Source organism: Heptranchias perlo, unplaced genomic scaffold (assembly GCF_035084215.1).
Source record: "Heptranchias perlo isolate sHepPer1 unplaced genomic scaffold, sHepPer1.hap1 HAP1_SCAFFOLD_63, whole genome shotgun sequence".
Classification (NCBI taxonomy): Eukaryota; Metazoa; Chordata; class Chondrichthyes; order Hexanchiformes; family Hexanchidae; genus Heptranchias; species Heptranchias perlo.
The window spans coordinates 3,753,833-3,778,264 of record NW_027139655.1 but is presented as its reverse complement, the minus strand read 5'-3'; the positions used below and the strand labels follow the sequence as shown (position 1 = coordinate 3,778,264).

Below are 24,432 nucleotides of genomic sequence, written 5' to 3'. Positions count from 1 at the left end.
CTGGGATCCCAGGACACACTCTGCTATCAATTCTGGTTGACTGGGTGCATTCTGGGATCACTGGGTGCACTCTGTAATCATGCTGGTAAGGCTGGGTGCACTCTAAGATCCCTGAGTGCACAATGGGATTACTCTGGACTGACTGGGTGTACTCTGAGATCCCTGGGTGCACACTGGGATTACTCTGAAGTGAATGAGTGTACTCTGGGATCCCAGGGTGCGCTCTGGGATCACTGGGTGTGACTCTGGGTTAACTCTAGGGTCACTGGGGACACTCTGTGCCAAACTTGCCTCCATTTCGACCAAGATGGCTGCTGTACTCGCCTCCATTTTGTCCAAATTGGCGGCCGTCTTTGCAGCATTTTTGTCCAAGATGGCCGCCGCACTTGCCGCCATTTTGTCCAAGGTGACCGCCGTACTTGCTGCCATTTTGTCGAAGATTCCGCCGTGCTTGCCGCCTTTTTGTCCAAGACGGCCGCCGCACATGCTGCCATTTTGTCCAAGACGGTCGCTGTATTTGACGCCTTCTTGTCCAAGATGGCTGCCGTACTTGCCGCCATGCTGGCCGTGTGTAAATACTCTGAAATCTCTCTGGGGTGACTGGTTGCACTTCGGGGTCATTGCACTGTCACTCGGACATTCTGGGGTCACTGTAGCATCACTGGGGACACTCTGCGCGGTACTTGCCGATATTTCGTCCATGATGGCTGCCGTATTTGCCTCCATTTTGTCCAAGATGGCCGCCGTACTTGCGGCTATGCTGACCAAGATGGCCGCCGTACTTGCGGTCACTTAGTCCAAGATGGACGCCGTATTTGCTGCCATTTTGTCCAAGTTGGCCGCCGTACTTGCCGCCATTTTGTACAAGATGCCGCCATGCTGGCCGTGTGTGAATACATATATATAGCATATATTTTTATGAATACGAGTTGTTGTTTTTGTTGTTTCAGTTGTGCTGTTGGTCTAAATATAAAGACGGCCAGTCTGGGATTCCTCGTTTCACTCTGGGATAACTCTGGGGTGATGAGTGCACTCTGGGTTCCCTGGGTGCAGGCTGGTTTCACTCTGGATGACTGGCTGTACTCTGGAGTGACTGGGTGCACGCTGTCATCCCGGTTGCACTCTGGGATCACTTTGGGTTGACTGGGTGCACTCTTGGATCACTGGATGCACTCTGGAATCACTCTGGTGTGATTGGGTGCACTCTGGGGTCACTGTTGGGTAACTGGGGCATTCTGGGGTCACTGTGCGATCACTGCGCACTCTGTGCGCAATATTTGCCTCCGTTTTGTACAAGATGGCCGCCGTACTTGCCGCATTTTTCCAAGATGTCCTGCGTACTTAGAGCCATTTAGTCCAAAATGCCGTCATTTTGGCCGAGTGCAAATAGATTTATGCAGTATATCTATATTATATATCATAAATGCAAGTTGTTGTTGTAGTAGTTTTTGTGGTGGTGGTCCAAATATAAAGACTGCAACTCTGCGATCCCTCTGGGGTAATTGGGTGCACTGTGGGATCCATCTGGGCTGATTGAGTGCACTGTGGGATCCCTGGGAGCAGTCTGGGATCACACTGGGGTGACTGGGTGCACTTTTCTGTCACTGTGATATCACTGGGGACAGTCTGTGCGATACTTGCCGCCATTTTGTCTAAGTTGGCCGCCGTACGTTCCGCAATTTTGTGCAAGATGGCCGCTGTACTTGCCGCCAATTTGTCCAAGATGGCCACTGTGCTTTCCGCCAATTTGTCCAAGATACTGCCGTGCTGGCCGTATGTAAATAGACATAGATATACATTATAAATAGAAGTTAGTGTTGTGGTGGTAGTCTAAATATTAAGACTGCCACTCTGGGATCCCTCTGGGGTGCCCATTGCCTCCCCGAGAGGAGACCGGCCGAGGACTCCACTCCCAAATGGGAGCGACCAAGGCCTCCCACAAAGGGAAGCGTCTGAGGCTCCCCCAGAGGGGACCGACCGAGGCCTCCTCCACAGGCTGCACCCAAACAGGGCCCACGTGAGTTTGGTCTTTTTATTGCCCTGGGGTGTAATTTCCTCTCTGGGCCATGGTTTTGGGGCCTCGGTGTAACATGTTCCTGTTCGATTGTAACCGATTGTGATTTAACCAGGTTAAAGCCTGGGGTTAAAGTAGCCCGGCCTGCAATGTTATACAAACACGTTAACCCACTGTGAGACAAACAGGGGCCGAGAGGAGATTAACGTCGGAAACGTGAACCCCTGTCGGGGCTTCGAGGGTTTGTTATAATTTCAAAATGATGCTTGTGTTTCGGGGAGAAGCGACAACTTTGAGGGGACAAAGCGGCCATTTGAGGGGTTTTGATGGAGTAAATGAGGAGAAACTGTTTCCAGTGGCAGGGGGTCGGTAACCAAAGGACACAGATTCAAAATAATTGTCAAAAGAGACAGAGGTGACAAGAGGATAATTTTTATGCAGCAAGTTGTTATGATCTGGAATTTACTGCCTGAAAGGGAGGTGGAAGCCGATTCAACAGTAAATTTCAAACGAGAATTGGATAAATACTGTAACGTATCATTCTGTGATATTGCGGCAGGTGCATGGCGGACATTTTGCCTTGCATGTCGGGAGGACATTTTGTGGAGTCCCAGCTGAGCCTTTTGCTCACAGTCCGTCTCACTAATTTGTGAAAATGCATATCCCCGTGTAAGACCAACCCGGTTCAATGGACCGACCGGTCACATCTCTGATGCCAGTTGGAGGAGGTGTGACGTCTTTTCCAGGAACATTTATTCAATATTTTAAAATACGAACACCAATATTTTTATTTTAAATAATGAGGAGTCCAGGCCTGAGCTGAAATAAATGGTGGAGTTTTAATAACACAGCACATGGACAACAAATTACATTTATATAGCGCCTTTATAGCAGTAAAACGTCCCAAGGTACTTTGCAGGAGTATTAAGGCAAAATTTGACACTGAGCAGCATAAGGAAATATTAGGACAGGTGACCAAAAATCTTGGTCAAAGAGGTAGGTTTTAAGGAGCATCTTAAAGGAGGGGAGAGATGGAGAGAGGTGGAAAGGTTTAGGGAGTGAATTCCAGAGCTTCGGGCCTCGGCAGCTGAAGGCACGGTACACAGGGACACGGTCCAGATTCTGACTCCTCACTGGGAGAGGAGCCCAATTATCACTGTCCTACTGCAGTCCAGACTGAGCCAACTCTAAGCCCTTCCTATCTGTACTTTGACTCAGTGTCCCACTGCAGCCCAGACTGAGCCCCACACTGGGCCCTTCCTGTCTGTACATTGACCCAGTGTCCCCCGACAGCCCAGACTGAGCCCCACCCTGGGCCCTTCCTGTCTGTACATTGACCCAGTGCCCCACTGCAGCCCAGACTGAGCCCCACCCTGGGCCCTTCCTGTCTGTACATTGACCCAGTGTCCCACTGCAGCCCAGACTGCGCCCCACCCTGGGACTTCCTGTCTCTGCATTGACCCAGTGTCCCCCTACAGCCCAGACTGAGCCCCACCCTGGGCCCTTCCTCTCTGTACATTGACCCAGTGTCCCACTGCAGCCCAGACTGAGCCCCACCCTGGGCCCTTCCTGTCTGTACATTGACCCAGTGTCCCACTGCAGCCCAGACTGAGCCCCACCCTGGGCCCTTCCTGTCTGTACATTGACCCAGTGTCCCACTGCAGCCCAGACTGCGCCCCACCCTGGGACTTCCTGTCTCTGCATTGACCCAGTGTCCCCCTACAGCCCAGACTGAGCCCCACCCTGGGCCCTTCCTCTCTGTACATTGACCCAGTGTCCCACTGCAGCCCAGACTGAGCCCCACCCTGGGCCCTTCCTGTCTGTACATTGACCCAGTGTCCCACTGCAGCCCAGACTGAGCCCCACCCTGGGCCCTTGCTGTCTGTACATTGACCCAGTGCCCCATTGGGGACCATCCAGCCCCGGATATCCTGCAGAATCAGCGCTGGGGGACCGGGTGACTGAGTCTCGTGACCCTGTCGCTGGGCCTCTGACGTCACAATGGGAGACGACGCTCGCTCAGCTCGAGCTGGAAACCGTTAAAGGGCCGTTCGGATTTAAACCTGGAGCGCGGCCGGTTAAAGGGGAGGGACAGAGAATCGGCCAAAAATGTTCAATAAATGAGACCAGTAATGGTGATAAATTGAAATGATCACACTCCCACACTCAGTCCGGGTCTGGATTCCTGCAGTGACTCCAGGTGTCTCTTTCCGTTTGAACTGAACTGATTCCTCCAAAGCCTGAAACAGATTAAAGATTAAACAGGAAATAAACAGATTGAACAACAGTGTAAATAACAGGGAGACTGGGGTTAATATTTCAATAATAATTACAGACAAATATTACCCATAAAAGGGACTGAATCCCATTGATATTTTATTGATTACATTAAACATTACACAAACACTCACCAGATCCACTCCAGACTCCTACGGGTCAGTATGAGGGAGCGGTGAGCGGGGACAGATCGGTCTGCGAAGTAGTTTGATCCAAGGTTCAGACCCGTCAGTTTACGGTTTGTACTGAGAGCGGAGACGAGATCCTCGGTACAAGATTCTGTGAGACCGACATCATCCAAACTGGGGATCAGAGAGAGAGAAATAACAGGAATCAGAGTAAATTCCCAGTGTTTATTAATAGCGCAATTGCTGACACTAATAATAATGTACAGTGTTTATTAAGAACACTATTACTGATACTAATAATAATGTACAGTGTTTATTAATAACACTATTACTGGTACTAATAATAATGTACAGTATATTATTGATAGCACTATTACTGATAGTAATAATAATGTAATGTTTATTAATAACACTATTACTGATACTAATAATAATGTACAGTATTCATTAATAGCACAATTACTGATACTAATAATAATGTACAGTGTTTATTAATAACACTTACTGACACTAATAATAATGTACAGTGTTTATTAATAACACTATTATCGATACTAATAATAATGTACAGTGTTTATTAACAACACTATTACTGATACTAATAATAATGTACAGTATTTATTAATAACACTATTACTGATACGAATAATAATGTACAGTGTTTATTAATAACACTATTACCGATACTAATAATAATGTAGTGTTTCTTAATAACACTATTACCGATTCTAATAATAATGTACAGTGTTTATTAATAACACTATTACCAATACTAATAATAATGTACAGTGTTTATTAATAACACTATAACTGATAGTAATAATAATGTAGTGTTTATTAATAACACTATTACTGATACTAATAATGATGTACAGTGTTTATTAATAGCACTATTACTGATACTAATAATGATGTACAGTGTTTATTAATAACACTATTACTGACACTAATAATGGACAGTTTTTATGAATAACACTATTACCGATACTAATAATAATGTACATTGTTTATTAATAACACTATTACTCATACTAATAACAATGTAGAGTGTTTATTAATAACACTATTACTGATACCAATAGCAATGTACAGTGTTTATTAACACTATCACTGATACTAATAACAATGCACAGTGTTTATTAATAACACTATCACTGATACTGATGATAATGTACAGTGTTTATTAATAACACTATTTTGATACTAATAATAATGTACAGTGTTTATTAATAACACTATTACTGATGCTAATAATAATGTACAGTGTTTATTAACAACACCATCACTGATATTAATAATAATGTGCGGTGTTAGACATCCAATTATGATAAACACAATCTCACACAGTCTGATACTTACCCCAGTTCCTGTATTTTACAGTCCGGGTTCCTCAGAGTCGCAGACAGTAGTTTCACTCCTGAATCTCCCAGTTTATTATTACCCAGTCTAAACACAAACAGACAGAGAGTGAGAAACATACTGAATCCAATCCCCGATTTGACACAATTTCTCTCTGATACTACAGGAAACACTGAAAACTATTCAGGAAATTAATAACCAGATTTCCGTGTCGCTGACAATGAATCTCTCTCTGTCCAACGCCCCATAGATTCAGGAACTGTCAGTAAATGTATTTATCAAATAAAGCGCTGTCTGTGTGAAGCCATTAAGTGTCCCTTAGTCCGGCCTCATTCCCTGATGATCAGAATTACCCTCCTGGAGTTCAATGACCGCTCCCTTCATGTTCGGGGAAACTTGTCTCATTTCTGATGCTTGTTAATTCCCAGATTTTATGGGAATGCGGCGATTTTCCCCGAAATAAATGATAAAGCGGTGATTACCTGTACTTCATGCAGTATTGTATGAAACTGTACAATATCTCGGGGTGAATTATATTGTGAAACGGCGCTAACTGCTGTTGCAAAATCCGTCCCCCAGGATTTCATGTGATAAGGAGAGTTTATTTTGGCTTGTTACAAGTTTTAAATGTCTCTGCACTCCTAGTTTATAGGGGCGGGGGAGGGGAGTCTCTCTCTTTATTCCCATTGAACTGGCTCTTTACTTATTTCAGGATAACGGGCCCGACAGTTTATGGGGAATTTTCTGTGGTTACCTCCCCGAGCGGGACCTCACACACGGGGGGCAGACTGTGGGAAATTCACGGGTTGACTGCACCTGGTTTACCCAGGAGCCTCCTGCTGAGTGGGAGGCCCCAGCGCTGACCAGTGTGTATCTGTATTCCTGGGCTAATACCCCACAACCCGTTAGATTGGAACCATTTTCCCGGCAGATTTTAGTTCCCCAATCCCACTGAAGTGTCGGCCTGGATTAATCAGCGAGGGGCCTGAATCCACGACCTTCTGATTCAGAGGCACGAGTGCTGCCAGCTGGGTGAAGAGATGGTGGATGTATTGGAGAGTCTGAAGGGCTGTGTCATTGATGAGTTAAGATAACGGACCGACGTCCTGCGGGGAAAGCTCAGCCCGCCCACTGGCGGTTGTCTGCCCGAAAGCTGTGTTTTGCTCTTTGTTATTGAATGTTTGGTGTTTCTGCTTCCCTCTCCTACACACGATCACAGTCCGGTGACTGTCACTTGCCCCCAAACCTCGGTAAGAGGGTGGGATGCTCAGACACAAAGACTGCTGCAGTTAGTATCGGTCCACGTGTGAGTAACAGTGAGAATTAGCCTCTTCAATGGATGTATCTCAGGTAGTGATAAAAACAGCAATAAATATCATTTATTGTAATTAAATTATCAGACTCTTTCAGTGACATGTATTTACTGATCCGATAAAGACTGTAAAATCCCGACTTTTCACAACGATCCATTTTAGATTCTCCAGTCCTTAGGGAATTACTAACCGATCCTCTTATCATTTGTCATATTTGTGTTGCATCTGCTTCTCTCTGGTTTATCGGAACTGTTTGTTTCCCTTCATTACGGAGCAACAATACAATCTGTGACTGTTGGACAATTGGCCCAACAGTTAGAGACAAATATACAGTTACCTCAACACCTGGCATTTGTGTAGTACGGGTCCCAGACGCTGGAGTCCTTCACACTGAATGGAGCAGTTCTCCAGATCGAGGTGTTTTGTTATACCACAGAGTCCAATGACATGAGACAGCAGCGCACAGTAAATAGGGGTCAGTCGCAATCCATTAAATGTAATTGTTTCCACAGATCCCACTGTGACCCGAGACAGTGTTTTATTCTGAAACTCAAACAGGTAGTGGAATGTGTTCAGGAGGTCCCTTTCATCAGATTCACAAGCTGTATTTCCAATCTCTCCTTCAACTTTCTCCTTCAGCCAATCAATCATTCCGCAGATTGTTTGATGAAGAAATGGACCCAGAAACTCCTCCAGGGGCCGAGCTGACTGTGAGGATGAGAGACCAGCAACAAAACGGAGAAATATCTCCAATCGCCCATCTTCCTTGCTGTGGGCTTCACGGAGGAGTTTCCGGATGTCCCCAGGATCTGGAGTCAGGAATTGTGCGAGAGCGGCTACAAACTCTTGGATGGTGAGGTGCGGGAATGTGTAAACCACACTCTGGGCAGAATCATCTCTCTCCAAAAGTTACATCATGAACCCAGACAGGAACTGGGAAGGTTGCAGATTGTACTGGATCAAATCTCCATTTCGAAACACCAATCTTCTTCTCGGAGACTCCAGTGAAGTCCATCTCACCGATCTTCAGTAACACATCACGGGGGGATTCAATCTCTCGGCCATGGTTTTTCAGAATGTTTAAATATAGTAGGAATATAGTTGGGTGATGGTCTTGGGAACTCGCTGCTGTTTCCTGTCTCTTTGTGTGAAGAAGGGACCCAGTGACAGACCGAGGATCCAGCAGTAGGAAGGGTTGTAACACATGGTGTACAGGATCTCGTTCTCCTCCAGTGTTTGAAAACAGCTGCTGCCACCACCTGATCTTCAAAAAACTTGTTGAAATATTCCTTCCGTTCTTCACCAAACAAATCCCAGGATTTCAGCCCAGACACTGATCTCAGCGTTTTCCAATAAATGTAATGCAGTGGGGCGGCTGGTCACTAGCACTGAACATCCTGGGAGCAGCTTGTGCTGTATTAAACTGTACACAATGTCAGACACTTCACACCAGTCTTCAGGATCTGTGCACATGTACTGAGGTTCTGTATTTCTCCGATTATTTGCAAAATCGATGCTGTCCTTGAATTCATCTAAACCATCGAATATAAACAGTAATCCCTCTGGGTTCTTCCAGAGATCTCCCAACATATTCCCAAAGTAAGAATACAGATTCAGTATCTGATTCCTCAGGTTTATTCTACAGTTAATAGCGGTCAAAGCCCGGAATTTAAAACTGAAAACAAATTGAAAGTGTGGGTATATTTTCCCAGTGGCCTCAGTCATAAACAATCGTTTGTACCATTGTTGTTTTTCCAATCCCCGCGACTCCGCTCACCGCTGCTGAACTCCCAGATTTGCATTTTCTCCGGGAAAAAACTGCTCTGGAACAATTGATCAGTTTGGATTTTTTCCAGTTCTCTCCGGAGATGTTTCTCTCTCCACTCTTCATGCTCTCGGCCTCTTGCCAGCAGTTCATGTTCTGCAAGTGTCCGATCTCGAACAGTAGAAATGACCGTTAGCTCAGTGTATGGATTGACCAGCTAGAAAATCTTAACCTTCTCCTTTATTAGGATTGTGTTCACTCTCAGTGTTTCAGTTTGGACCCGGAGTGTTTCCTTGTGTTTCTCTTGAACATCTTCAATAAGATCAGGCAGAAAGTGGTTCTCAATATTCGTTGTATTGATATAAAAACAAATTCTCAATATCACTTTCCTAGTCAGTAAAATGTTCCGAGGTTGAATTCACATCGTCAATAGAGGTGCGAGCAGGAAATTAAACTCAGTTACTGGAAACCTCGCTTGAAAGTGAACAAGGGCTGAGAAAAGTTTCAAATTCTCACTTGATTCTAATATTTACTGAACATGGAGATTTCTATGAAGGTGATATTTTCCCTCGGCTGATTAATTTTATCAGCCCCGCCCTGTACCATGGACATCTCATTTCAAATCCACACATGGTTCTGGTGATACGAAACTAGAGGTTCTGGAGGATTAACCTATGAAACCGTCAGTGGTGCTCACCTTTTGCGGAAATTGGAAATAGGTTATTGTTTGCATTGGGAGAGGGACAGACTCTGAATGGAGAGAAATTCCACTGTTATTGTATCAGACCTCGGGCAGGTTATCTGGGATATTGTGGGCACTGGGAGAGGGACAGACTGTGAACGAACAGAAGTTCCACTCCTATTGTATCAGGTCTTGGGCAGGTTATCTCGGGTGTTGTGCGCAATGGGAGAGGGGCGGACTGAATAGACAGGAGTTAAATTATTATTGTTTTAGGACTCGGGCAGGTTGTCTGGGGTATTACCTGCATTTCTATAGTCACCTGATCACAGGTAAAGATTACTGCCATTCTGTATGTACAGAGGGGAGTCAGAAAGATGATTTAATTTATTACGAGTTTAGGCTGAGGCGATGGTGCGAGGGTTTGATGTATTTTGTTTGGTTAAGAGATTTCAGTATTGAAATGTTTTAATGGAATTCCCAACATTAGTAAGGACATAAGAACATATGAAGTAGGACCAGGGGTGGGCCATACGGCCCTTCGAGCCTGCACCGCCAGTCAATGAGATCATGGCTGATCCACCTCAAATCCACTTGCCCGCCCGATCCTATTCTCCATTGATTTCCTTCGTGTCCAAAAATCTATCGATCACAGTCTTGAATATACTCATCCGAAACAGGAAACAGGCTCAAAATCAACAAAATAATTAATAACGGAGAAGGGAATTCAGGGTAATTTTCTCACACAAAGTGCCAGAGAAACTTGGGAAGACAATAAAGTGGCAGTGCAAGTGGGTCAAGAGACAATCAGACGTGTTTCTTTGGATACATTGAGACGACGGGTAGGTGGGGTTATCTATCTAACAGGGACAGGCTTATTTGGGCGAAATTGCTTTTTCCTGTCATAACACCGATTAGAATTAAAAAATACAACTACTGCACACATCATTCTGTGTAATGTTCGAGCAGAAAACATTCACAGTTCATTTCAACTGTTCTCCCAATAATTACACTCAGTTGTTTCATTTCGGTCAGAATTCCCCACATTGTAGGTTTGGGAAATTACAAATCTGTTCCCATCAGTCATTCCATTGGGTCTAAAAAAGACCCTGAGTTAAAGGACTATTCTTTGAGCAGAATAAGTTCTCTCTTTCACTGCCATTATTCATTCCATTGGGTCTAAAAAGGCCCTGAGTTAAATACTATTATTTGAGCAGTATAGGTCCTCTCTTTCACTGCCATCATTCATTACATTGGGTTCAGAAAGACCCTGAGTTAAAGGACTATTCTTTGAATAGAATAAGTTTTCCCTTTCACTGCCATTAGTCATTCCATTGGATCCAAAAAGACCCTGAGTTAAAGGACTATTCTTTGAGTAGAATAAGTTCTCTCTTTCCCTGCCATTAGGAAGCCAGCCCATAACTTCCGAATTACCCTGAACATTGTCTTTCCCTCACATTTCTCCACGGATTAATGATCTATTGTGTGAAAATCCGCAAATCTTCTCAGATCAGATCGAATACTTTGACGTCTGTGAAAAGATAACATTTTCAATATTTCGCATTTCTCCACCTCGTTCCCTACAGGTGATTGGGAGCAGATTTCTAGGGGCGCAGGTAAACCGTGACGTCTGGCACAAAGCACTGCTCATTAATTGTGAGCCGAAAGGATCTGTGAGGCATACTGGAGTTGTGTGTAGGATTCACAATATATCAGGATCCTGACAGGTGTGTATGGGGATTCACAGTGTATCAGGATCCTGCCAGTTGTGCATGGGGATTCACAGTGGATCAGGATCCTGCCAGGTGTGCATGGGGATTCACACTGTATCTGGATCCTGCCAGGTGTGCATGTGGATTCACACTGTATCTGGGTCCTGCCAGGTGTGTATGGAGATTCACAGTGTATCAGGATCCTGCCAGATGTGTATGGGGGTTCACAGTGTAACAGGGTCTGCCCGGTGTGTATGGGGATTCACAGTGTATCAGGATCCTGCCAGGTGTGTATGGGGAGTCACAGTATATCAGGATCCTGCCAGATGTGTATGGGGAGTCACAGTGTATCAGGATCCTGCCAGGTGTGTATGGGGATTAAAGCTGTATCACGATCCTCCTAGGTGTGTATGGGGATTCACGGTGTATCGGGATCCTCCCAGGTATGAACGGTTTTTCACAGCTGTTAGCAATCAGCACCTGGATTAGTTGGAGTAATAAAACATCTACAAATTTACAAATAATTGGGAAACGTGAATAGTAAAAGATCGTGCAGACGATCTGAAGATTATTAACAAATCAAAATCAAACTTTATTCTGTTCCCTCCAACCTTTCAACTTCTGATTCACAGATTCTGACAATCTCTAAACAAAAGGCTACAGTCAAACATTCTGATTCTCAGAAGTGAAATAAACAGTTTGAAATCTCCATGTCGTCACTTACCTTTCAGATGACTGGGTATTTCAGTTAAACTTCGTCCGATGTTCATATAATCAAATGGATCAGGACCTGTTTAAATCAATGAGCTTTCATGAGATAAGATCTGTGTAATATGTTGGTAAATTCTGCAGTGTTTCAATCTGAAATTGAATTCAGTGTGTGATTTTACCGTACCAAGTTCCTGCATCTCGTTCAGTATTTTGTCCAACTTTGGTACCGCATGGTGCATTTTCACAAAGGATTCCCACATCACCCTTCGGGCCCGAGAGCCGTTCTCCATCACCAGATTTAGGAGAAGGTTGGAACTGTCCGCCCTGTTTCCCTTCTCCACGAGACCAGTGACTTTCTGTAAATAATTATAATGAATATATTGGTACCTCCTTTTCCCATTCCCACTTAAACTGATTCCCTTTTGTTTTCAGTCCACACAAGAGTTATACCCGAACCGTTCCCCTGTCCTTTGTACAGAGACTGAACGATCCACTGGGTATTTTCACCATTTCGTATCATTGTTTCAGATTCACTGTATTTTCAGTTTGATCCATTTCTTTCCTATTTGACCAGTTTCTCTTCTGTAACATTCTCTGATTCTAAGATCTGATATCCTGTTCGTTATGTGATGTTTAAATGACCAAATTCATTCTGTATCCTTCCCACTTACCCGATGTTCCTGTCCACTGAAATGTCTCTCGTATGTTAACAACGAGCTGACGCCCTCCACCCCCTCTTCAATCGCCTGTTCCAATCTGTCCCGGTAGAATTTCGTCAACTGGAACAGTTGGTAATCGTCGCACTTTGTCAGCAACTCAGTGATTGCAGTGTTCGGATCTGTGAACAAAAATGGAGAAAACTAAACACATTATCGACTTTCTATCCGGGCGGCTACATTTCCTCTGAAACCAAACGGCTGAAGCCTCCTGTGAGCCACATTATCAAACACCTTCTGAAAACCCATATATACCCCATGTGCTACATCCCATCGATCGATATAGTCATCTCTCAACAAAGCTGTAACAGATTTGTCAAATACGACTGACTGCAGCGAATCAGTTCCAGCCTCCGCTCATCATCCCCTGTATCTCTAAATGTTCGCTAATTCGACCTGGAATTACAGACCACGACTGACGGAGATTAATTGGTCTCCAGTTACCCGTTGACTCTCTCTCCCTATTTTAACAGAGACATTACTTGTTCTGCTTCGGTCCACCTGGATATTTTTGACAACAATCGAGGATTGAGAAATTGTGATCAGAGTCCCTCTTATCTCCTCTCTGACTCAATTTAACAGCCTCGGGTGTGTTATCTCTGGGCCCAGTGATTTATCCACCTCGGCGATCCAAATCCTTCTCTACAGTTATCACTAACTATGTGTCCACATCCTCCTCTCGTACACCAACATTTTCACTTCCACCATCATTTTTAGAAACGAAATGAAATATTTTTTATCTCCCCAAACCTTCATCCACAACTCGTTTCCCCCAGTTCCTCCTCCATCTCACCTTCACTGATTGCTGTCCTGCAAAACACACCGAGAATTGTGCTATTTCCCTTCCTATTGCTTAACTGCGTTCATAAGGAATCGACCTTAACATAGCACCCTGGAACATTCTGATGTTCGAAACCTCTCCTTTTCTCTCTTCTCCTTTAAGGCGCTCCTTAAAACCTACCTATTTGACCAAGCTTTTGGTCACCCGTCCTAATATCTCCTTATTTGACTCGGTGTCAATTTTTGTATGATAATCGCTCCTGTCACGCACCCTGGGTCGTTTTACATTAAAGGCAGGATATAAATGCAAGCTGTTATTGTTCTAGCTCTGTCATAGAACCTTTATTAATACTGGCGTCCAGAACTATTTTTCTCTCCCCTCAAAATGTTTTAATGAGAAACATTTCGCTCTGAGCCCTGTGAAAGCTCAGGCCTTGTCTTCCTGATACTAGATCACATCTCTTATACTTCTGATTTTCCGAATATGTTTGGAATTATTTGTATATTCACAGACATAACACACAATCCGAACTCCGATTTTTTGGAATGTTGACCCGTTTCCGTTTCTTTGCTTTTTTAAATACCAAATGAATTGATCTCTCAATATTTCAAAACGACCTTCTTTTTTTCCTGCTAATAACTTTTCACAATTTCATAAATCTTCTGTTCTGCTCCAACAGTTTTATTAATTTCACTCTCTAGTCTCAGAACCTGTGATTTCCCACCATGCAGTCTTATGAGTTGAAACCCTCCCATTGCTCCATTCACCCAGTCTGTAAAACCATTGTTGGTCGGTTCAGACCGTGACCATCCCTTCCCTTCTCCCTGAACTCACTCCAGTCCCCAAGACCGTGAACCCTTCCCTCCTGCTCCAGCACTGCAGCCACAGATTGACCTGACTGATATTTCCCCCCTTAAACAGCCCAGCGTAAAGCAATCCGGAGATGGCCGACTCTAAACCTTGTTTTTTAGTCTAGTGCTAAGTCTCAGTGTTCCCTCGATACACGTATTTCTATCCTTGTTATTTGTTCCGACCATGGCTATTCTCTGTTCTCCTTTCCTTCCAAAAGATGGTCCCACACGTTCCAGGATGTTCTTCCCTTTGACACCAGGGCTGCAGAAGAGTCAGTCCATTCCCCTGACTATAGAATCTCCCACCACTATCGCTCTCCTATTCCTGTGTCCCACCTGTCTCTCACCCCCGCCCCACTCGGGGTGTCCCCCTGCTCCCTGGTCTCACACTGTTACTCAGGAAGACCATCCTCTGAGTCACTGTCTCTGTCCACCTTACAGCCCCCAACACCAGGTATCCATTAGCCAGTTCCAGTACTCAGGAGATCCCTCTACCTGTGACTGCACCGTCCCTCTAGATGGCCACTCACTTCTCTCTATCTACACAGTATCTGTGCTGTTACCTCTTCCTGTGTGAGCTGAGGTTCCTGCTCGTGATCTGGACCCTTTGTCAGGACAGAAATTATATTTTGATGAATTTTCTGAACCTACCTGTGTCCATTCTCATTCTTTTTAAGATGTTGGATCTTCTCCCCTGTTTCAACCTTCAGCCATGGTGGTGACAGACGTTCCTGGATTATAATGCTCTGTAATCAATATGATATTAATAGGAGGTTAGGCAGCAATATTACAATGAGCAGGAGAGCTTTGCATTGTTAAACATGATACCAAATCCCTCCTCTCCCATCAGTACAACAGTTGTTTGCTCTGGGATGGAGCATTTCCCGAGTGTGATGATCAATACTCCACATCAGGTGTGACACAGTCAGCTGCCCAGTGAAATCCAGTGAGTCCCGCTGATCTCAACAACCCAGTTCCAGACGGGCTCCCGTCGGCAGAGACTCTGCACTGGGAGCGCCCATTAGTAAGATTTACTCACAGTGCAGGCCAGCATCAGCCTTATTCCTGAGTTAGTGAATATTCTGGAGGGAAATATGGAGCTGGGTGATCATTGATGTATTAAATGACCCCTCACTCGGTTTTACATTCTGGCGCTATTGTATTATTTTATTCATAGAAGTGTTTCATATTTTTGATCAGTTGTGTTTTGATATTAAATCCTGGTACTTTATGAATATGATATCTATCGACATGCACAATATCCAGCTGGGTGTGATTCCTCTGGTGTTTATAGGCAGTGACAGCCTCCCTGAGTTCAAGGAGATGTGTCCTGGTTGGTGCTTCTATTGGATATATATATATTTACCATATTTCTCATGGTGTCAGCACCTAATGAGAACCGTAGGAGGTGAGGAGATTTACCAATGATCTAATATCAACACTAAAGAGCACTGTAGGAAGTGAGGAGATTTACCACTGTTCTAATATTAACACTAATGAGCATTGTAGGAGGTGAGGAGATTTACCACTGTTCTAATATTAACATTAATGAGCACTGTAGGAGGTGAGGAGATTTACCACTGTTCTAATATTAACATTAATGAGCATTGTAGGAGGTGAGGAGATTTACCACTGTTCTAATATTAACATTAATGAGCACTGTAAGAGGTGAGGAGATTCACCACTATTCTAACATTAACACTAATAAGCACTGTTCGGAGATGAAGAGAATTACCAATGTTTTAATATTAACACTAATTGAAATGTTATCAATCGTGTAACGTTAAACCATTAGGTGATGTACGGAATTTATTTGTTGTATATCTTTCGGGGTCTTACAATCTCAGAAAACACCATCAATATATAAGTGGTCGATTTTACTGCTACTTTACAATGAAGATTCTCCACGTGTGTGTGTCTCGCGGTGTGTATGCCCACGAACGGACGTCCTACCAAACTAGAGTTGAAGTTATTCTCCGGCATTAATTTGTAACTAAATTTGAGACATTGTAAAATTGAGTTACTCTTGTTTCACTCACACTGACATTAGTATAATAAACACAAAACAGCAACAACTTGCATTACCACAGACCCTTTAACATCGAAAAACATCCCAAAGCCTTTCACAGACCCCGAATCAGACAAAAGATGGGCGCTGAATAAAGGAGGTAGAGGGAGGGGTGGCAAAAGTTTGGTCAAAGAAGTGGGTTTAGAAGGATCGTAAAGGATGAGAGGGAGGTGGAGAGGTTTCGGGTGAGAATTGCAGAACATAGAGCCGGGACAGCTGAAGGCCCGGCAGCCATAGATCGGGTGAGGAATGGGTGAAATGTGAAAGAGGCCAGAGTCGGAGGCTCATAGAGATCCTGGTGGTGGGGCTTGTACGGCTGGAATTGTGTTTGACTAATTTATTAGAGTTCTTTGTGGAAGCAACAAGCAACATGGATAAAGAGGATCCTGTGGATGTTGTGCACTTGGATTTCCAAAAGGCTTTTGGCAAGGTGCCACATCAAAGGCTACTACACAAAATAAGAGCTCATGGTGGAGGGGGTAAAATATTAGCATGGATAAAGAATTGGTTAGCTAACAGGAAACAGAGAATAGGCACAAATGGTTCAATTTCAGGTTGGAAAGATGTAACGAGTGGAGTGCCACAGGGATCAGTGCTTGGACCTCAACTATTCACAATCTTTATCAATGACGTAGGAACATAGGAACAGGAGTAGGCCATTCAACCCCTCGTGCCTGCTCCGCCATTTGATAAGATCATGGCTGAGCTGTGATCGAACTCCATATACCTGCCTTTGGCCCACATCCCTGAATACCTTTGGTTGCCAAAAAGCTATCGATCTCAGGTTTAAATTTAGCAATTGAGCTAGTATCAATTGCCGTTTGTGGAAGAGTTCCAAACTTCTACAACACTTTGTGTGTAGAAATTTTTTCTAATCTCGCTCCTGAAAGGTCTGGCTCTAATTATTAGACTGTGCCCCGACTCCTAAAATCCCCAACCAGCGGAAATAGTTTCTCTCTATCCACCCTATCCGTTTCCCTTAATATCTTATAAACCTCGATTAGATCACCCCTTAACCTTCGAAACTTCAGAGAATACAACCCCACATTATGTAATCTCTCCTCGTAACTTAACCCTTGAAGTCCGGGTATCATTCAACTAAACCTGTGCTGCACTCCCACCAAGGCCAATATGTCCTTCCGAAGGTGCGGTGCCCAGAACTGCTCACAGTACTCCAGGTGCGGTCTAACCAGGGTTTTGGATAGCTGCAGCATAACTTCTGCCCCCTTGTACTCTGGTCCTCTAGATATAAAGGCCAGCATTCCATTTGCTCTCTTGATTATTTTCTGCACCTGTTTATGATACTTCAATGAACTATGTACCTGAACCCCGAGGTCCCTTTGGACATCCACTGTTTTTAACTTTTTACCATTTAGAAATTACGCTGTACTATCCTTTTTTGATCCAAAGTGGATGACCTCACATTTGTCTACATTGAATTCCATTTGCCACAGTTTTGCCCATTCACCTAATCTATTAATATCCCTATGCAATTTTATGTTTTCATCTACACTGCTTACAATGCCACCAATCTTTGTGTCATCGGCAAACTTAGATATGAGACTTTCTATGCCTTCATCTAAGTCGTTAATAAATATTGTGAATAATTGAGGTCCCAAGACAGATCCCTGCGGGACTCCACTCGTCACATCCTGCCAATGTGAGTACCGACCCATTATCCCTACTCTCTATCGCCTTTCGCTCAGCCAACTTCCTAACCAAGTCCGTACTTTTCCCCCGATTCCATGAGCTTCTATCTAAGCTAACATTCTCTTATGTGGGACCTTAACACATGCCTTCTGGAAGTCCAAATAAATAACACCCATTGACCTTCCCCTGTCCACTACTTTAGTCACCTCTTCAAAAAATTCAATCAGGTTTGTCAGGCACGACCGACATTTCACACATCCATGCTGGCTCTCACTGATTAACTGAAAGTTCTCGATGTGTTCAGTCATCCTATCCTTAATTATAGACTCCAGCATTTTCCCCACAACAGATGTGAGGCTAACTGGTCTATATTTCTCCGGTTTCCCTCTCTCTCCTTTCTTAAAAAGCGGAGTGACATGTGCAATTTTCCAACCTGGAGGGACAGTTCCTGAATCTAGAGAACTTTGAAAGATTATAATTAGGGCATCCACAATGTGCTCACCTCCTTCCTTTAAAACCCTGGGATGGAAACCATCTGGTCCTGGGGATTTGTCGCTCTTTAGTGCTATTATTTTCTTCATTACTGTTGCTTTACTTATGTTAATTTTATCGAGTCCCTGTCCCCGATTCAATATACGTTTTCTTGGGATTTCCAGCATGCTATCCTCTTTTTCGACTGTAAATACTGACGCAAAGTAATTGTTTAACATGTCCGCCATTTCCCCATTGTCAATGGCAATATCCTGACTTTCAGTTTTTAAGGGGCCAACACTGCTCCTGACCACCCTCTTTTTCCTAATATAACTATCAATGTTCTTCGTATTGGTTTTGAAATCCCTTGTGAGTTTCTTTTCATACTCTCTTTTTGTAGCTCTTACTATCTGTTTTGTGACACTTTGTTGATCTTTGTATCTTTCCCATTCGCCAGGATCTGTGCCATTTTTTGCCTTTTTGTATGCCCTTTCCTTATGTCTTATACTATCCCTTACCTCTTTAGTTGTCCATGGCTTTTTTTTTGTCAAGTAGAGTTCTTGCCCCTCATGGGTATAAACCGATTCTCTATCACGTTCAATGTTTCTTTAAACATTTCCCACTGATCATCAGTCGTTTTACCTATTAACAGTTTTGCCCAGTTTACTGTGGACAGTCTCTGTCTCATCCCATTGAAATCGGCCTTGCCCAAGTCTGGAATCTTAGCAGCTGATTCACTTTTTTTCCTTTCAAACACTACATTGAATTTGTTCATGTTATGATCACTATTGGATAGATGTTCACACACAGTTAAGCCGTTAACTAAATCTAGTTAATTACTCATTACTAAATCCAGTATGGTTTGCCCCTTGTTGCCTCTTGGACATACTGCAGTAGAAAACTATCCCGGACACACGCAAGAAATTCACTACCTTTCTGACAGTTGCTAGTCTGCTTTTCCCAATCTATGTGAAGGTTAAAGTCCCCCATGAAGACCACTATGCCTTTCTTACACGCTTGTCTAATCTCTGCATTTATACAATTATACTTGGATGAAGGGACCTAATGTATGGTTGTTAAATTTGCTGATGACACAAAGGGAGGTAGGAAAGTAATTTGTGAAGACGACATAAGGAGTCTGCAAAGCGATAGGGATAGGTTAAGTGAGTAGGGAAAAATTAGGGAGATGGAGTATAATGTTGGATAATATGAACTTGTCCACAAGGATTAGAAAAGCAGTATATTATTTAAATGGAGAGAGATTGCAGAACTCTGAGGTCCAGAGGGATCTGGGTGTCCTAGTACATCAATCACAAAAAATAGTATGCAGGTACAGCAAGTGATTCGGAAGGCACATGGAATGTTGCCATGTATTGCAAGGGGAATGGAATGTAAAAGTTGAGATGTTTTGCTATAGTTGTTCAGGGCATTGGCGAGACCACATCTCGAATACTGTGTGCAGTTTTGGTCTCCTTATTTGGGAAAGGACATAACTGCTTTGTAGGCGGTTCAGAGAAGGTTCACTCGACTGATTCCTGGGATGAGGGGGTTATCTTATGAGGAAAGTTGGACAAGTTGGGCCTGTATACATTGGAGTTTAGAAGAATGAGAGGTGATCTTATTTAAACATATAAGATCCTGAGGAGACTAGAAGGGGTAGATGCTGAGAGGATGTTTCCCCTTGTGGGAGAGACTAGAGCTAGGGGGCCACAGTTTAAAAATAAGGGGTCTCCCATTTAAGTCGGAGATGAGGAGAAATGTTTTCTCTCAGAGGGTTGTGAGTCTGTGGAATCCCTTCCCCAGTGAGTGGTGGAGGCAGGGTCATTGAATATTTTTAATATCTCTCTCCATTTAAATATTTTGAGTTGAATAGATTCCTGATTAACAAGGGAGTCAAAGGTTATAGTTGGAACCAAGCGAGGGGAGCCCCACTGAGCTGGACAATGGAGGAGAGGCGTTGGAGGAAGAGATCGAGATGCACGAGTCCACCTATTCACCCACGTGTCAAACTGGGCGTGTCTCTTTGATCAAACCCTCTCGTCTGTAATACAAAAGTCTCATTGGTGGTTTAATGTTATAGAACAAGTTAAACTCATTTCACTTGTGCATCACATAACTCTCTGACTGGGCGACTAGAATCTCTCCGTTCCACTCGAAGAGTTCACGTGTTCCAGACTACAGAATGAGAGAAAAGATTCCGATATTCGCATTCTACAAAACTGCTGCAGAAAACGCAGCCTCGTCAATTCCCTTTATTTTACATAGAATTATGCAGGATGTACAGCACAGAAATAGGCCATTCGGCCCAACTGAACCATGCCGGTGTTTCTGCACCTCGTCAGCCTCCAACCTCCCTCTTGCATCTCACTCTATCAGTATATCCTTCTATCTTTCTCCCTCATGTGTTTATCGGGCTTCTCCTTAAAAACATATTTTCTTTGCAGTGAGGCTCTGTTACCTGGAGATTGCCTTCTCATCGACCCTGTACAGTTCATACGCTGCTGTTCCACCGTCCCACAAATATAATTCCGCGCCCACACCCCACCGACACGACCCCGCGCCCACACCCCACCGACACGACCCCGCGCCCACAACCCACCAACACGGCCCCGCGCCCATACCCCACCCACACGGCCCCAAACGAACACCCCACCTACACGGCCCCGTGCCCACGCCCCACTGATTTGGCCCCACATCCGTACCCCACTGACACGGCCCCAAACCCGCACCCCACCGATCAGGCCCCAATCCTACACCCCACTGACCCGGCCCAGCGCCCACACCCCACGATCCGGCCCAAAATTCACACCCCACCGACACGGCCCCGCGCTCACACTCCATTGACTCGGCCCCAAACCCATACCCGACTGAACTAGCCTCACACCCATTCCGAACCGACCCGGCACCGTGCCCATATCCCACTGATCCGGCCTCGCACACCCACACCCCATTGACCTGGCCCCACACCAATACCCCTCTGATCCGGACCCACACCCACACCCCATTGACCTGGCCCCACACCCATACCCCTCTGATCCGGACCCACACCCATACCTCACTGACCTGGCCCCACACCCATACCCCTCTGATCCGGACCCACACCCAAACCTCACTGACCTGGCCCCACACCATTACCCATTTGACCCGGACCCACACCCATACCCCCTGACACGGCCACACACCCATACCCATCTGACCCGGCCCCACACCCATACGCATTTGACCCGGCCCCACACCCATACCTCACTGACACGGCCCCACACCCATACCCACCTGACCCGGCCCCATACCCACCCCTCACTGACACGGCCCCACACCCATACCCACCTGATCCGGACCCACACCCATACCTCACTGACACGGCCCCACACCCATACCCATTTGACCCGGCCCCACACCCATACCTCACTGACACGGCCCCACACCCATACCCACCTGACCCGGCCCCATACTCATCCCTCACTGACACGACCCCACACCCATACCCATTTGACCCGGCCCCACACCCATACCTCACTGACACGGCCCCACACCCATACCCACCTGACCCGGCCCCACACCCATACCTCACTGAAACGGCCCCACACCCATACCCACCTGACCCGGCCCCATACTCATCCCTCACTGACACGACCCCACACCCATACCCATTTGACCCGGCTCCACACCCATACCTCACTGACACGGCCCCACACCCATACCCACCTGACCCGGCCCCATACCCATCCCTCACTGACACGGCCCCACACCCATACCCACCTGACCCGGCCCCACACCCATACCTCACTGACCAGGTACCACAACCATACATCTATGACCCGGCCCCACACCCACGCCCCACTGACCCGGCCCCACACCCACACCCCACTGATCCGGCCCCAAACCCAAACCCCATTGACCCAGTCCCACACCCATACATCTCTGACCCAGCCCCACAACCATACCCCACTGACCCGGCCCCACAACCAAACGCCACTGACACAGCCCAACATCCACACCCTACTGACCCGGCCCCACACACACACACAACTGACCCGGCCCCACACCCATACGCCACTGACAGGGAGCGAGAGGTTATACTCCAAGTTTAATTTCTGAATTATGAAGTTTGATGTGTAACAGCGAGTGAATGTGACAGGAGACGAGTGCAGCATTAAGTGTGACACTTACAGGAAGTGTGCGTTGGAAATAAGACTTTTAATTCATTACTAGTGCATCTCGATGGCCTTGCTCACACTGGCATAGATGAACTGGAATGTGTTCTCACTGTTTGTTGAAACAGGCCAGAATGGGAGGAGGACATGTGTGAATGTTCACTACAGTGCCAGCAGTGCTGGGAGGACTGAATAACTGGTGGAATAATAATCTCCATTAAAAAAGTATTCACGCAGGAGTTATCGATTTCAGAAAATGATCATTAAACCATGGCAACAGGAAGTCTTATGAATTATATATATCTACACAACCTACTGCTGTATTATAATATTATTCTTCTGGAGTAAAAGCAACTCTTAAAATGTTTTCATCGTATCCAGACGATGTCCCTACTCCTGGTATGCCGAATACATAGATAGGAGTTTATATTGAATGTTTCATGGTCTGAATATATAGATAGGAGTTTACACTGAATGTTTCATGGTCTGAATATATAGATAGGAGTTTACACTGAATGTTTCATGGTCTGAATACATAGATAGGAGTTTACACTGATTGTTTCATGGTCTGAATATGTAGATAGGAGTTTACACTGACTGTTTCATAGTCTGAATAGACAGATAGGCGTTTACACTGAACGTGTCAGGTTCTGAATATATAGATAGGAGTTTACACTGAACGTTTCATGGTCTTTCGGATATAATTTGGAAACAACGCCTCTTGTACTGAGATCTGACAGATTGTTAACCTGGCATAGAGGAACTCACTCAACGATAGTTGCTGAAAAGGACATAACGAAAACCACCATCACGTGTTTGGAGTTTAGTTAAGATGAAGATTAACCCTGAACATTCAGACACTTTTTCTAACCATGAAGCTGCGATTCCAATAACGGATTTTTTACATCACAAGGCCTGATAATGGGGATTTAGTGAATTCACCAGCAGTTTGAGCTCGACAGAACATTAAGCAGCACCGCATCTACAGAAGGACATCGATAAAATAGTCACATTTTTAAAAACAGACCACGTCTGCTCTGAAAATCTGATTGTCTTATACCATCTAAACCTGTAACTGTTAACAGTGACCATTTAAATTACTGCCACGATACTGAATTCGATGGCGAAACATCTGATCGTCACATTCTTTGTACATGTTACAACATTTGGATGAACAATATTTCCGCAAACTCCAGTTAGTGTTTAAAGGGCTGAAAGACCTGTTTATATTTCTGCCAAAAGCAGGTCCCCATAATAATCAGGTGATTGTGTTGAAAGAGCACGGAAATGAATCTGGATTGTATCGGGACAAACTTCACTCTCAGTTTAATAAAAAGAACCCTCGGCCGAGGCCGGGAGATGGATAAGTGATCACCCAGAACATTTATTCTGACAACAGACAAAATAATCAATTGGAAGAAATTTTAAAAATTATTATAAGAATCCGATTTACGTATCAGTTTCTCACAAGTTTGTATTTAAATTATCATTTAATTCAACAGTAATTGTGAAATCCAGAAATAGATTTACTGATAGGAAATAACATTAAGTATCCAGTTCAGAATTGTCAGATGATTTATTTTGATAGTTGGATCTGAAATATACTTGAATTCATTAACGCTGTCTGGTACTACATTAACACACAGTGTAATATTCACATCATGGGAGACAGAAAGGTGGGTTCTTTCCGAGTTGGTGCTGGGGACGGGGAGACACTGGAGATCTGCTGGGCTCTGCCTCAGAATGGAGTTACCTCTTAGATCAAACCCCTTCACTCTAAAAT

The 24,432-nt window shown here is 44.7% G+C and overlaps 1 protein-coding gene across 1 annotated transcript in view; it reads right to left on the bottom strand.

Annotated features, from left to right (window-relative positions):
- Positions 1–24,432, bottom strand: part of LOC137317688 (uncharacterized) — a 56,843-nt gene that overhangs the window by 17,517 nt on the left and 14,894 nt on the right. Inside the window, 16 exon segments of the mRNA XM_067980858.1 lie at positions 292–791; positions 1,638–1,767; positions 4,173–4,254; positions 4,426–4,593; positions 5,779–5,865; positions 7,429–8,072; positions 8,074–8,174; positions 8,177–8,323; positions 8,326–8,395; positions 8,397–8,810; positions 8,812–8,907; positions 8,909–9,168; positions 11,972–12,037; positions 12,143–12,314; positions 12,630–12,796; positions 14,958–15,052. Of these exon segments, the coding sequence (XP_067836959.1) occupies positions 292–791; positions 1,638–1,767; positions 4,173–4,254; positions 4,426–4,593; positions 5,779–5,865; positions 7,429–8,072; positions 8,074–8,174; positions 8,177–8,323; positions 8,326–8,395; positions 8,397–8,810; positions 8,812–8,907; positions 8,909–9,168; positions 11,972–12,037; positions 12,143–12,314; positions 12,630–12,796; positions 14,958–14,973 (3,120 nt within the window). The 5' untranslated portion in view covers positions 14,974–15,052.